Source organism: Scyliorhinus canicula, chromosome 2, assembly GCF_902713615.1.
Source record: "Scyliorhinus canicula chromosome 2, sScyCan1.1, whole genome shotgun sequence".
In the NCBI taxonomy this organism is placed as follows: Eukaryota; Metazoa; Chordata; class Chondrichthyes; order Carcharhiniformes; family Scyliorhinidae; genus Scyliorhinus; species Scyliorhinus canicula.
In genome coordinates, this window is record NC_052147.1 from 159,908,010 (window position 1) to 159,923,070 (window position 15,061).

Sequence of the window (15,061 nt, forward strand, 5' to 3'; positions counted from 1 at the left end):
TTTCTACAATATTGTGACCAGAACTACCCGCAATTCTCTGCAAATGTGATCTAACCAAGGTTCTACACAAGTTGATCTGAATTTCTTTGCTTTTTGGTTTTGTCACTCAAGAATAAATCACAGTTCTTGGTTTGTTTTTCCCTATGGCTTTATTATCCTGTGTTAGTACATTGTCTTTTATGTATCTATAGCTTCCAGATATCTCTGCCCCATTTAGAAGACTGGTTTTCCAAGTATGTGACTTCCTTATTCTACCAACCAAAATGTAACAGTTCACAATGATCTATATCGACGTTAATTTGCCAATCATGTACCATGCTGCAAATTTATTCACTTATTTCTCTGTAGGTTGCAGTCCTCTTCTGTATTAGTTACACCTCCCAATTCAATATCCATAAACGTTGAAATTGTATCTGTGATTCCCGAGCCCTACTTGTCTGTGCAGCGGAGCAGCATTTCGCATCTTTTGTCAGTCTGATTAACTACCTTTAACCCCTATTTTCATTTCTGCTGTGTAGCCAGCTTGTTATCCATTCTGCGACTTGTGCCCTGCCTTTATGTGTTCTGAATAAAACATAGAATTACCTCCCTATTTCTGCAGGGAGCTAACATTTCAAGCTCATATTTGTCCATTCCCGAGATGGGTGTTGTGATCAAGCCACAGGGAACTGCAGCAGATGTTTGTGGGAGGGAGGTTGCAATAAGACTGATTTATGTTAAAATTTCTCTTTTAGATGGCAGAAATCCTGCTTCAGTATGCTGATCGAGCTCTGAAGAAGTGTCCTGAACAAGGCAAGCTTCAGGTTATGGAGCAACATTTTGAGGCAAGTGACAACTTTGGTTAAAAAAAAAGGTTTGCAATTATTGCACATGATAAAATGGCAACAGGTCATGAGTTCAGACCTTATTGTGGGTTTACATTTTCGTGTATGCAGTGTTATGTCAGATGCTATAGTTCTGTACCTTGCATGTCTGATGGGACAGTGAATGTGCTTTTGCACTTATTGCAATGATGAGTTTCTCTTTCCCAAGTATAGTAATAATGAGCACTAATCTCCAGTGCTCACATGGTATCTACTTGTGAGTTTTCAGTTTCATAAGAACATAAGAACTAGGAGCAGAAGTAGACCATCTGGCCCTTCGAGCCTGCTCCGCCATTCTATAAGATCATGGCTGATCTTTTCGTGGTCTCAGAACCACTTACCCGCATTCTCGCCATATCCCGTAATTCCTTTATTTTTCAAAAAAAACATCTACCCTATCTTTAGATATATTCAATGAAGTAGCGTCTACTACTCCTTTTGGTCGGGAATTCCATACTTTAACCACCCTCTGAGTGAAGAAGTCCCTCCTTGATTCAGTCCTAAATCTGCTCCCCCTAATCTTGAGGCTATGCCCTCTTGTCCTACTTTCACCTACCAGCGGAAACATCCTTTCTACTTCTATCTTATCCATTCCCTTCAAAATGTTATATGTTTCTATTAGATCCCCCCTCAACCTTCTGAATTCCAGTGAATATAATCACAATCTACTCAGCCTCTCATACGATAACCCCCTCAACTCCGGAATCAGCCTAGTGAACCTCCTCTGCACCCCCTCTAGTGCTAGCACATCCTTTCTCAGTGGCCAAAGGGAACAAGAAAATGAACTGAGCCAGATGTTGTGCTACTGACCTCTATCGGTGTCCTCTCTTTGAAAGCGTGCACTTGGACTATTTGTACGCCAACAGAATCTGGCTTGGCTGTAATGCCGCCTTATGAACCAGGTAGCCAGCTGATGCTCACGCCTTGACATGTAAATGAAAAGCAACTTGTTGGGCGAACTCCTTGAGATTGCTCAATGGCCAGAGAACTCTACCTCAATAAATCTCAGTGCCTCCAAGAAACAAAGGTAGTCAGTGGAAGTGGAGTATGAGGGGATGGCAGGGAGTATTTTGTTACTGATATGAGAATGTGACATTTGGCTCCTATTCTGAACTCCCAGATGCACAGACAGTTTACACTTGAGTATCGGGTTGGATGGGTGTCAGCTTTGACAAAGAGTCATCGGACTTGAAAGGTTAGCTCTTTTCTCTCCCTACAGATGCTGCCAGACTTGCTGAGATTTTCCAGCATTTTCCCTTTCGTTACACTTGACTATGTTATGCAGAGGGAATGTGTAGCATGACCTGCCCAAGGAAGCGGTGGAGGTGGATATCTGAAAGACTCGAGGGAAATTTACTACTTGGGGGCAATGGCTACCCACAGTAAAGATGGCTCCACGCACCAGGAAAATGGCCGCGGCTACATTGGGGAAGCCACACATATATTAGCTAACTGCTTTGAGAACTCCAGTTGGTGAAATTATGAATTCTCTGAATCATTGATTTGCTGTACTCAAGAACTTCAGCAGTAGACCCTCCATAGTAATCTACCCAGGGTGAAGAATATTTTTTTGGGCTAAAAGAGGAGTTCAACCATAGATTAATAGGTATAGAAACATTCTGTGGCTGGAGTATATGACAGCAAGGGATTAATATGATCTCTCGTCCTCTAAGGTAAGCTCTAAGCTTGACTGCGACTCACGAACATTTAGTTAAAATTTTGACATTGTGGGTAGCTGTGGAAAATTGATGGAGACCAAATCTGGTGTCTGTGGTCCTTGCACGTTTACTTCAAAGCTGGCAATTGTTTGAGGCAGTAGTCATTCAGATTGCAAGGGCATTGTTCGACCAGAAGAAATTGCATGATGGACAATTTTGAAGAATGACTCTTCAGGATAAAATATTGATCCTTTTTGCTAGCTTTATTGATAGCGTCTCTGACAGTGATGAAGATAGGGACATTCACATTGATAGATGCTGGAACATTTATCTGCTGTTCCCTCTGCTGGGTTAGGTGTAATATTGTGCCTATTTTGTCAGTTGCAATGACACAAAGTTCAGAATGACCCAGACCTTTGCTACCACCTGTGATATGCTCAGTCAGCCCAGGAAAGCATGATTAATTGTACCATCTTTACCTTGTATGATTGATGTGTTCTTGGAGGCCATATACAATCTTGTGCTATGGTTGTTAGATTTGTCGGTATAGAATTTCATAGAATTTACAGTGCAGAAAGAGGCCACTCGGCCCATCGAGTCTGCACCGGCTCTTGGAAAGAGCACACTACCCAAGGTCAACACCTCCACCCTATCCCCGGACGCGATTCTCCGGCCTCGTGGCACTCTCACTCAAGCGTAACGAGGCCGGTGCCAAAAACCAGATCCGCGCCAGGTGCCAAACAGTTTGCAATGCAACCAGCCCGCTCCCGTAGGCGAAATCGGGATGGCGAGAAACTAATTATCACCACTTAAGCCCAATTTCCATACAATTAATGCGAGCCATCCATATCCAACGGCCTCCTGTCATTCAGTGGCCTCCCTAGCAAGTGCTCAAACTGGTGCTGATTAATATTCCTTTTGAAAAACGTGAACCTGGCGTTCTGTGGGGAGCCAAGGAGTTGAGTAGCCATCTTTGCTCACACCTGGGGATGCTGGGCTTGCCACGTCAGTGCTCGGTGGGGGGTGGGGGACAATTGGCTGGGGTTGTGGGACCCTCCACAGAGGTGGGCCGCCATGGAGATGTGGGGGTGTGGGTGCGCTGGGTGGGCAACCGGGGGGAAACTGCTTGCGGCAACACCATGCAAATCCCTGGATCATGTGTACCCATTCTGGGGGCAATGCCTGTCCGTACCCATCTGCCCCAACGACCACCCATAACCCTCAGCGCTGTTGAGGCCTGTGACTGCGTGACTGATGGATATTGCTAATAAGGAATTGGCAATCGTGGTTAAGTGAGCACTTCATTCATGCCAATTGAATTCCTGTGGTTGGGCAGGCCATGCCGCATGTGGTAGTCATTGCCTAGCATCCCAGTCACACTCTTATGGCTCTACACTGTTTGAACATTGCGGGAGGCAACACCACACACGCAACATCCGAACATCCAGGGAATGAGACACAGCTCCGGGGACATGTTGGGGGGGTTGCCTGGAGAGATGAGCATAGGGACGGGGGTCAGGCTGCATTGTGGAAGAGTGACATAGGTATCATAAGGTGGTGCAAAAAGGTGCTTAATGTGTTGTGCAAACCCCACTCCCGGTGGTGTCGCCACTCCTCCCACCCCCTCCCCCGGTGCCCTCAGTGATCCTCAATGTGCTTGGCACTCCTAGGGCGGAATTCTCCGCAAGGCCCGACGCCGTCGTGAAACCCGGAGAGGTTCCCGACGACGGCGTCGGAGGCCGCTCCTAGCCCCAGGGGGGGCTGGGAGAGCCGTGCCGTAAATCTCGGAAGCCGGGCCTCGTTGCTGGCATCAAGGCCCGGCGTGCCGAGAATGACGCGGCCGGCGCGCCTATTGACGTCAGCCGCGCATGCGCAGGTTGGCCGGCTCCAACCCGCGCATGCGTGGCTGATGGCACGATGGATGATGGCTCAAACCCGCGCGTGCGCGGTTTCTGCCTTCCTCTCCACCACCCCGCAAGACGTGGCGGCTTGATCTTGCGGGGCAGCGGAGGGGAAAGAGTGCGTCCCTTTGAGACGCCGGCCCGACGATCGGTGGGCACCGATCGCGGGCCAGTCCCCTCCCAAGCATGGTTGTGGTGCTCATTCCCCTCTCCGCCCCCCACAAGCCACAAAACAGCTGTCGGCGCCATGTTCACGCCGGCAGCGACCAGGTGTGGCTGCCGCCGGCATGAACCGGCCGGAACGGCAGGCCGCTCGGCCCATCCGGGTCGGAGTATCGCGGGCCGCCGTGAAAAACACGACACGCCATTTTGGTGGGGGGTGGGAGAATCACGGGGGGTGCCAGAGCGGCCCTCCCGCGATTCTCCCACCCGGCGTGGGAGCGGAGAATCGCGCCCGCAGTCTATCCTGGGGTTTTCCGCAGGATGCACATCTGAGGTGGAGGCTGCCAGCTGCTTACCTCGTCTTGTGGCCTTCAATGTCGCTGGCGGGTGTCCTCTGGGGTTAGAGAGCCCCGACTCACTCGGCGGCACATGCATAACCCTGCTGCCCTGACCCGTGTGCTGGCTGCGAGATGTGACTGCATCAGAGGGGTGGAATTTTGGGGAGCTGGTGACCACCCAATCCATGGGACGGGCCTGGCTTGTCACCCAGTGCACCCTCCTCCCGATCGGTGACCATAGGGCCCAGGGGTTCACCCTGGGGTGGAGGGGCAGCTGGTTGGAGCCCCAGATGCCCCTGCATCATCTGGCTCTACCAACCCTGGCAGTTCCCCATGGTCTACACCACAGTGTTGACGCCCTCAGCGATGCTCCTCAGTGACTGGGACATGCTCTGCAGCTCCTCAGCCTTGCCCACCTGTGACTGGGGCAGGCTTCGCAGCTCCTCGGCCATTCCCATCTCAGAGAGTGACATGTCCCGTACAATCTCATCAAGGTCGACTTGGTACTGGGTGACATCCCCCAGCGAGTCGGACATTTTGCTGAAACCCTTGGCCAAGGCCTTCACCGACTACGCGACGCCTTGGACACCTTCACTCAAGATGCCGACGTCATGACCAGGTTATCCACTGCGGTTGCTACCCTTGCAATGTTGGCCTTGGTGCCACTCATTGCCGGCACTATCTCCTGCTCCCCTAACCTCTGGGACCCTTTATGCTGCTATGAATCTGCTGGAGTGCCACTGGCACCTGCCTCTGAATGTCCAGGTTGCTCTCTATCATCTCCATCAGCTCCGGGTACCTCTGTACCACAGACTCAGCATCAGGCTCTGACCCAGCTGCGTCCTGGGATCCAGCAGCCCTCCGACTGCTGTCTCACCTGGGGTTGCTGTCTGCATCTAATATGCATGATCAGCTGTGTGGTGCTCTACATGTCCCACCGAAGTGCGTGTATCTGCACTGGTGGGGGTGTGGGTATAACGGCTGTGCCACAATTACGGTTGCATCCTCGGAGCTCCCATCTGAGGTGTTCTCCTCGGAGTCAGGAGAAGGGGCCACCCGGGATGGGACAGCGCCATCGGCTGAGGGACCTGTGGGTGAATTGGCATGCGGTCAGTGGGAGGGATGGGTCAGTCAGTAAGGCAATAATTACTCAGGTTTGACAGGTCCCCCAGGTGGGTTGCTCACTACTATGATGTCCACCAGCGTCCGTGTGGGTGACCGATCTGTCCTCAGCCACACAGGTCACCTCCAAGGCACGTCCCTCGAAGGAGGTGATAATTCCTATGTCCGGCAGTCTGGGCCCTCTCCCGACGGTTATGGGAGAGCTTTTCCTGACGGGGGACGAAGAGGGCATCGTTAGTCACATGCGTGATTCACAGTGGTGGGAATGAGGTGGCCGGAAAGGCTGGGGGTTGCATGCAGAGTTGGGGGTGAATGCTTCCTTGGGGGTTGGAGTGGGGTGGAATTGGTGTCTACTCACTGATGTTGCCCGGTGTAGGTCGTTGACCTTTTTTTGGCACTGAAGGACAATTCTCCTGGTCATGCTCGCTGAGCTGACAGCTGCCGCCACCTCATCTCGGGCAGCACTGGCTGCCTTGTGGCTGACTCGCCAGGACATCCCTCCTGGCCTAATGGCATCCAGCACCCTCCCCAGGTCAGCATCTCTGAATCATCGGGGGGGGGTGGGGGGCACGATCCCAGCCCAGCTGGCGAGTCTCCATTTGCAATGAGAAGCCCATGAAGCCTAGTTAAGTAGACCAATTAACCTTGAATTGCATTACCGATCTCCCTGTGCCGGGCGCCGGGAAGCCTCTGGCAATTCCCACTCGCTACCGCATTTCAAAAATTTTTCTGGAGAATTGCACAAAAAATGTTATTATTTGCGCAGTTGTGTGAGCATGTTAAAAGTTAGCATGAAGTACTGCAGAGTGCAGAAACATGTCCAGTTATTTCTATGTGAAATTTACAAATTAAAAACGTAGGAAAATATAATTAATGATTGGTAGAATGTTGTTTTCTGAGTTTACCTCAGTCCTGTTGGTAAGAACCTGGTGGAGACCAAAAAACTAAAAGAACAAAACTTACTCAATGATTCCTACGAGAAAATCAACTGACAAGATTTCACTTTTTATCTCAACAATTAAACCCAAATCAACTTAAATTGAACATGAACCAACAGGCAATTGCAGTTTATAAAAACTTTAAATTGCATTTAAATAGAAAATACAGCAAATCACACGGATTTACCAGGCAGTCCGGTGAGCGTATGGCACTGATTCCAGCCACACAATCCTTCAAACTCTCAATTTCCTCAGACCTAAATCAAGCTCATCAGCTTTGCTCCATCTGATTCTATGATCACAATTCTCACCAGAAACTGCTCTTTTCCGGATCCTTCTCAACTGTTCTCCCGAGTTCAATATTCTTAGTCGTCTTATAAAATTGCTCCATAAATTTGTCTCTTGACCTCCTCCTCCTGCAGTGGATCTGGTCACTGGACCCATTTATGTTGCACTCCATGTCACTGGCCACATGGCCATGCATTTCACGTTGTGTTTAAATGCTCTGCCTTTTCCGATGTCCTTTGCTGCACTTTATTTGCTGTCTGGGTGATGCACTAATCCACAAAGAATTCCACAAAGAATATTAAATTGCAAGTACTCAAGAACATCGAGAATCATTGGGATGAAGAGACAGTGGAGATCAAAAACAAAACGTGCTCCCTTGGTACTGTATTTGCCGAGCTGTTGAGACTGCAGTCCTCCCTTCTCGCTGCAGGAACCAAGCCACCCTGCGCCATCCGCACAAACCAAATGACCCTAGCTCCGATTCACATAGGCTCGTCCCATGTCCTGTCACAGACTGAGTCAACATCCTGGCAACGATCAACCTCGGCTCCCTTGTGCATGTGCACCACATCCACTGGTAGCACCGCCGCCCTGGGTCTGCTTCCACCAGCCATGACCCCATCATACCGGACAAATTGAATGTTGATCACGCTGCCAGTCATAAGTGGAAACCTATATTTGTGATTCTTAACTCTGACTGTTGGGACTCTTGGATGAACTGGACAATTGCAAATGTTGCACTCTTGCTATTAAAAGGGGCGTAGGATAAACCTCGGAATAACAAGCCAGTCAGCTTCACATCACTGGTGGGGCATCTTTTAGGACTACTAATCTGGAAGAAAATTATCAACCTCTTGGACAAGTATGAACTATCAAAAGAGAGTCAGCATGGATTTGTTAAGGGTAAATAGTGTTTGACTAAGTTGATTTACTTTATTGATGAAATAACAGAGAATGGACGAGGACAGTGTGTTTGATGTGGATATGGATTTTTTTCAAAAGGTGTTTGCTTATGTCTTAGCCTTCTTAGTAAAATTGAAACCCATGGGATTAAAAGGGCAGCAGCAACATACAAAGAAAGTTGGCTAATGGATAAGAAAGAGGTAGATGTGATGAATTTGTGTTTTGAGGGACCTGAGGGAGTCACACAGTGGTGTCATCCAAGAGACCACTGCTGTTTTTGAGATATTTTAGATTTGGACTTGGGGATACAGGGCACAATTTAGAGATTTGCAGATGACGCAAAACTTGCAAGTGTAGTGAACAGTGTGGAGATAGTAACAGACTTCAAGAGGCATGCTGGTGGAATGGGTGGGCAGAGCAGATAAATTCTAATGCTGTAAAGTGTGAGTTGATATACTTTATAATCTTTATTAGTGTCACAAGTAGGCTTACATTAACACTGCAACGAAGTTACTGTGAAAATCCCCTCGTTGCCACAGTACGGTGCCTGTTCGGGTGCACAGAGGGAGAATTCAGAATGTCCAATTCACCTAACAGCATGTCTTCTGGACTTGTGGGAGGAAACCGGAGCACCCGGAGGAAACCCACGAAGACATGGGGAAAAGGTGCAGGCTCCACACAGACAGTGTCCCAAGCCAGGAATCGGACCCGGGTCCCTGGTGCTGTGAGGCAACAGTGCTAATCGCTGTGCTACCTTGCAGCCCCTTTTAGTAGGAAGAATGAGGAAAGATGATGTGAACAAAGTGGTGAGATTTTCAAAGGTGTGCAAGAACAGAGACCTGAGTGATTTGCACAAATTTCTGAAGGTGATAGGACAGGCTGACAAAGCATGTGGTATCCTGAGATTTTCAAATCACGGCTGTGGGTGGGATTTCGCAATCCGGCAGAAGTGGCTCGCCATTGGTCACTTATCTTCCAGTCCTGCTGCTGTCTACAGCATTTTGCGTGGCTCGCCCATCCTGCCACGGGGTGGGTGGAGGCATCGCCTTCGGCAAAGCCAGAAAATCCCACCCGAGAGTATAAAAGGCAATAGATTATGCAAAACCTATATAAAGTATTAGTTTGGTCCTAGCTGGAGCATAGTGTCCAATTCTGGGCATTACAGATGAGGAGAAATGTGAAAACTTCACAGAGCGTACAGAAGAGATTTATAGAGTTATTCCAGAGATTAATTATGTAAAAAGACAGGAGAAGCTGGGGTTGTTTAGCTTGGAACCGAGACGGCCACGGGAGATTTGAGTGTAGGCGTTTAAAATGATCATGGGTTTAGATCAAGTCAATCAAGAAAAGCTTTTTACCAGTGGCTGAAGAGATAATACCCAGATTTATGGTGATTGGCAAAGATTGGGCAGCACGATGGCACAGTGGTTAGCCCTGCTGCCTCACAGCGCTAGGGACCTGGGTTCAATTCTGTCCTCGGCTGACTGTCTGTGTGGAGTTTTCTCATTCTCCTCATGTCTGCGTGGGTTCCCTCTGGATGCTCCGATTTCTTCCCGCAATCCAAAGATGTACAGTTTAGGTGGAATAGCTATGCTAAATTGCCCCTTAGTGTCCAAAAATGTGTAGGTTGGGTTACAAGGTTGAGGGGATGGGCTGGGTGGAGTCCTCCTTCAGAGTCAATGCAGACCCAATAGGCTGAATGGCCTCCTTCTGCACTGTAGGAATTCCATAATTAACCAGAGGCAATCTGAGGGAAAGCGTTCTTATGCACCAAGTGATGAGGAATAGGAATGTGCTAGCTGATAGGGCGTTGGATAAAGATTCTGTTGCTGCTTTCAAAAGAGCTCTGGATAGATATGTGAAGGAAAAATAATTTTAGGAATATGGGGAATGAATGCAGTTTGACTAACTGGATCGCTCTTTGAAAATGCTGGTGCAGAAACAAAGGGCTAAATGGCCTTTTCTAAACTGTGCCATTCTATAATTCCACGATAATGTTTACTATCTTACTGATCAGTCATAACAAATATGGATACAGCACATGATTTTGCTGGTACTGTCTCAAAGGAGCAGTTCATTTGTCTCATGCTTTTCCATTTGTATATTTAAATGTTAAATAATTTAAATAGGTAGAACTCTTGTGACATTTATGCCACAGATATCAAATTATTGAGCTGTAACTGCACTCGAAAAAATAGTCTTGCAACAGAGGCTACATCCAGCTATAACATTTGTGTTTAACAAAATGAAATACTTTTGAAGAGCAGTAATTGTTCAATCAGCACTGCCAAATTCTTGCAAAGCTCAACAAAATAAATAAGCAGAGAATCAGATTTTTTTTAATGCTTGGTTAAGAATTGCTGGCGAAGAAACTTACTGTTTGAATATTGCCAGGGAATCTTTAATTTCAGAGAGAATCATGGAATTGTTATGGCGCAGAAGGGGAGGCCACTTTGCCCATCGTGTCCTCACTGGCTCTCTGAATGAGCAATTCACGTTCCACGTCCCCACCTTCTCCCCATAACCCTGCACATTCCCTTTCAGTTAGCAGTATAATTTCCTTTTGAATGCTTCAATTAAACCTGCCTCCACCACACTCTCGGGCAGAGATTTCCAACCCTAACCACTCGCTGCCTAAAACGTATTCTTCCCATATCACTTTTGCTTCTTTTACTAATTAAATTTGTGTCCCCTCATTTTCGATCCTTTCACAAGTGGGAACAATTTCTCCGTATCCATTCTGTTCAGACCCCGAATGATTTTGAATTCCTCCATCAAATATCCTCTCAACCTTCTTTTCTCCAAGGAACACAGCCCTAACCTCTGCAATCTTATCTTTACTACCCAAGTTTTTCATCCCTGCAGCTATTTTTGAGAATATTTTCTATCCAATGCTTTCACTTCCTTCCTAAAGTGCTTTGTCCAGAACTAGACGCAGCTGAGGCCGACCTAGTGATTTATCCAAATTTGACATAACTTCCGTCCGGGGCCAGCACGTCCAAAAAGTCCAAGTCTTTTCGTACTTCATCAGATAGCTTAGATTTTATGCTGAGATTGTGGTGTTCAACTTTCATCCACAGCCTTCTGACCCAGCGACATGTGTTGCCAACTGAAGCATGTTGCCAAAATTCTGAGGTGATTATTTTGTATTTTACTTGGAGAATTATTTGAGATGGAATTGCACGCTCAGACCGCTGTTAAAGAAATCCCAGTGATCCTATCACGTTGTCATGATCAGACTTCTAATGTTTTAAGGATACTGACTTTATTTTATTCTGATTTCTTCTGTAGGACATGGTACCCGTCATGGTTGATTATTGTCTTCTGCTTGAGCGCACGTAAGTCTTGGATAGGATTTTCTCCATGAATTTTAATCTGTTTATACCTGTATTTAGTTGAAAATGGTCATTTTTTTTGCTGTTGGTTTTAGAAAGATTTTTATTTGCAAATGTCTGTATTTTTATTTCCCCCCCCAATTCTGGTTTCATTGTAGTTTGCAAGATGTGTTTTGCCCTCTAAAATAAAGTTAATATTACTGTTGATGATGGTAAGATTTTATATACTTTCTATGAGAGTAAATAGATCCTGTTAAACCTAACTTCTTAAACCTTCAACTGAGTGGCATGCTGGTGCGTTAAGAAGCAGGTTTTTCAGCAGATTTACCAGTGTAAATCCTTTGACTGGTATTTGAGAAGTTCAGTGCATCATAGTTTTTTTAATAACTCAAATAGATTAGTGCAGTCCATCCACAAACCTGATCTTGACCTTCTCCGCGAATGGCTAAGTGTTCCTCCAGTCAATAATATGTAGTGGTACAAACATTTTGCTTTAAGCTGTTTTATGCCATTAGTTCCCTACCTGGTGAAAAGTCTCCTAAAAAATAGGATTTCTAGTGGTGACAGCTGATGCATAGTCCTATTGATGTGTCCTCTGTGCACAGTTGGTACTTAAGTTGTGTATTTGGCATGTGCTGGTAGCATACTGTCTATTATATTTGAAGTAGTTTTTTTGATCAGGTCCTGTATCTGACCATTCAAGTAAGGAAGAAGTAATCAGTCAACTAAATCTGCTGCTTTTGTGTTATGAAACAACATTGCTGCAGTGCTTATAGTGCACCAGTGAGTACTGGTATTTGTGAATATATGAAGCAAGTATAGGATGGATTAAAGCTCGTCATTCAGCCAGTGTTTGACTTGTAACGTTTTAATATTCAAGGATGCAAAGGTCATGATTTGCATCTGTGTTTACAGCGAGCGAAAACAGCGACATGAGCACAAAATATGGTGAAACCCAAAACACGCAAATTCTGCCAGCAAGATCTCGCGAACCTATTGTCCCCACCTCCCCCTCCTGTGGCCTTGGTAAACTGCTCCCTTGCCCAATGTACCCCAACGTTGGGATCTTCTCATCACGTCAGTGAGGTTTACAACAGGTTTCTAAAATGAGAACCAGGCAAAGTTTCACACTGATGTAAAAGTGTGACAAGATTGATCCCCTGCCCACCACTGTAAGAAAGTCCATTCATGTCGCCGTGATGGAAGACAAGTATGAATCACAACTGGCCTCCCAAGGTGAGCACCTGGCGAGCAGACCTCGCCGAGGGGCTCAGGGCAGTGCATCACTTTGTGGGGGAGAGGGTCATTCCTGGGCACTGCCACCAGCAACACTCTCTGCCACTGCGCAAGGACTACCCCCTGTGTCATGGTGGTGCTGGGGAGGTGGGAGTAGTTTGCATGGGGGAATTGTGTGGAGGAGTGGTGCATGTTGGGGAGGGGTTTACAAGTGAACTTTTGTGCATTAGACTAGCCTTTAAAAATGACACCCCAACCGTCAAAATCCGAAGTTGCTGTCAGACTCCGCCCCTCCAATGTAAAACTGTACACTCGTCCTTGCCATTTTTCTTTACTATCACCTGAAAGATATGACAGAGAAAGTCTCTGTTGGTGCTAGAAGCTTCAACACCACTTTCTTTGCCCGCTATTGGCCTTCGCTGATATTGGGGAGAAGTTTACCCTTTGAGTTAGAGTTGAGAAGCAATAATCATGTTACTGCAGGTATTCTACAGGCCTCCAAACAGTAAGAGAAAGATATATGAGCAAATTTGCAAGGAAACACAGACATGTGCAAGAATTATAGAGTGGTGATATTGGAGGACTTTATTTATCCAAATATTGATTTGGAATAAAGACAGGTGGAGAAAGAATTGTTTCGGAGAACTTTCTTGAACAATCTGTTTCTAGTCCAACTAAGAACCGACGTTGCTGGATCTGGTCCACGGGAATGTGTTGCACCAAGTGGCCCAAGTATCTGTTGGGCAACACTTAGGTAAAAGTGACCACGGTATCAAAATATTTAGATTAATATTGAAGAAGAACAACTTCTCCAAGAGGAACTTCTAAATCGGAAGAGGGTTAACTGCACTGGGATGACAAGGAATCTAGACTGGATAAAACAGAATCAAAGGCTAATGGAATAATGGGTAATCTTTAAGGGGGAAATGTTTCGGGTACAAGCTAGATACTAACCACCAGGGGCAAAGATAGGTTAATCAAAGCCATGGTACTTGAGGGAGATCGAGAACATGATGAAACAAAAAAAAGAGGGTGAATGATGCGTGCCAGGTTAAAGCGTGAAACAGATCAAATCCAATAGCAGTTTAACATTAGTGATGTCAGGTTTTAGGAAACAATATTTAGGGAAAGTAGATGTATTTTGTCCAGTTCTGGTCACCACACTTCAGAAGGATATTCGGGTCCTTGAGAGGGTTTATGGTTGCATATTAGAATGGGATGAGGGATTTTAGCTACATCGTTAAATTGGAGAAGCTGGGGTGGTTCTCCATGAAGCAAAGGAGATTGAAGGGACATTTTTTAGAAGTGCATAAGATAAGGTAAACATTCCTATCAGTACAAGAACTAGAGGATAATATTGGGGAATGGATTGATTAGATTGTTGTACACAGTTGGAATGGAGAAAAAAAAGCTGGTCCTATTAGCTGGAAGATAGAATTGGGGGAATATGATTGACTAGATTGCTCTACGAAGAGTTGGCATATGTTCCTTGTGCTGAATGGCCACCTCCTGTGCTGTGGTAACACTTTGACTATGACTCCATGACACAATTACTCGCATGTACCTCTGTGTTAGCTGTTTGAATCCGTGCTGACTGTTTGAGTTTGTGCAAAGGATAAGCCATGTGACCACAGTAGCAAGGAAGACGATATGATTGCAGCAAGATATACTGAAGATGAATGTGCTCATATTCATTTGTCTAGGTAATGATGAACATTTCCTGTACAAATTGTATTTGGCTACTTTGCATATCATGCACAACTTCGCTTTGAGGAATGCCAGGGAATGGTATATCTTAGAAGGAGTTGATTTGGACCAGTGTGCCTGTGCAGCCTCTTTGAAAAGAACTCGGCACTTAGTCTGATAGCCCTGCAGATTTTTCAACTTTAAATATTTATCCAATTCCCTTTTTAAAACTATTAACATAATAACATAAGCACTGGGACAGCACAGTACCATAGTGGTTAGCACAATTGCTTCACAGCTCCATGGTTCAAGGTTCGATTCCCAGCTTGGGTCACTGTCTGTGCGGAGTCTGCACATTCTCCCCATGTGTGTGTGGGTGTCCTCCGGTCGCTCCGGTTTCCTCCCACAGTCCAAAGATGTGCAGGTTAGGTGGATTGGCCATACTAAAATTGCCCTTAGTGAACGAAATTGCCCTTAGTGTTGGGTGGGATTACTGGGTTATGGGGATAGGGTGGGGGTGTGGGCTTGGGTAGGGTGCTCTTTCCAAGAGCCAGTGCAGACTCGATGGGCCGAATGGCCGCCTCCTGCACTGTAAATTCTGTGAGGAGCAGAGGTAAGCCATCTGGCCCCT

At 46.4% G+C, this 15,061-nt stretch overlaps 1 protein-coding gene across 1 annotated transcript in view; it reads left to right on the forward strand.

Annotated features, from left to right (window-relative positions):
• The window catches only part of vps8 (VPS8 subunit of CORVET complex), a 787,508-nt gene that overhangs the window by 143,282 nt on the left and 629,165 nt on the right, over positions 1-15,061 (forward strand). The window contains 2 exon segments of the mRNA XM_038788252.1: positions 735-824; positions 11,465-11,511. Coding sequence (XP_038644180.1) covers positions 735-824; positions 11,465-11,511 — 137 coding nt within the window.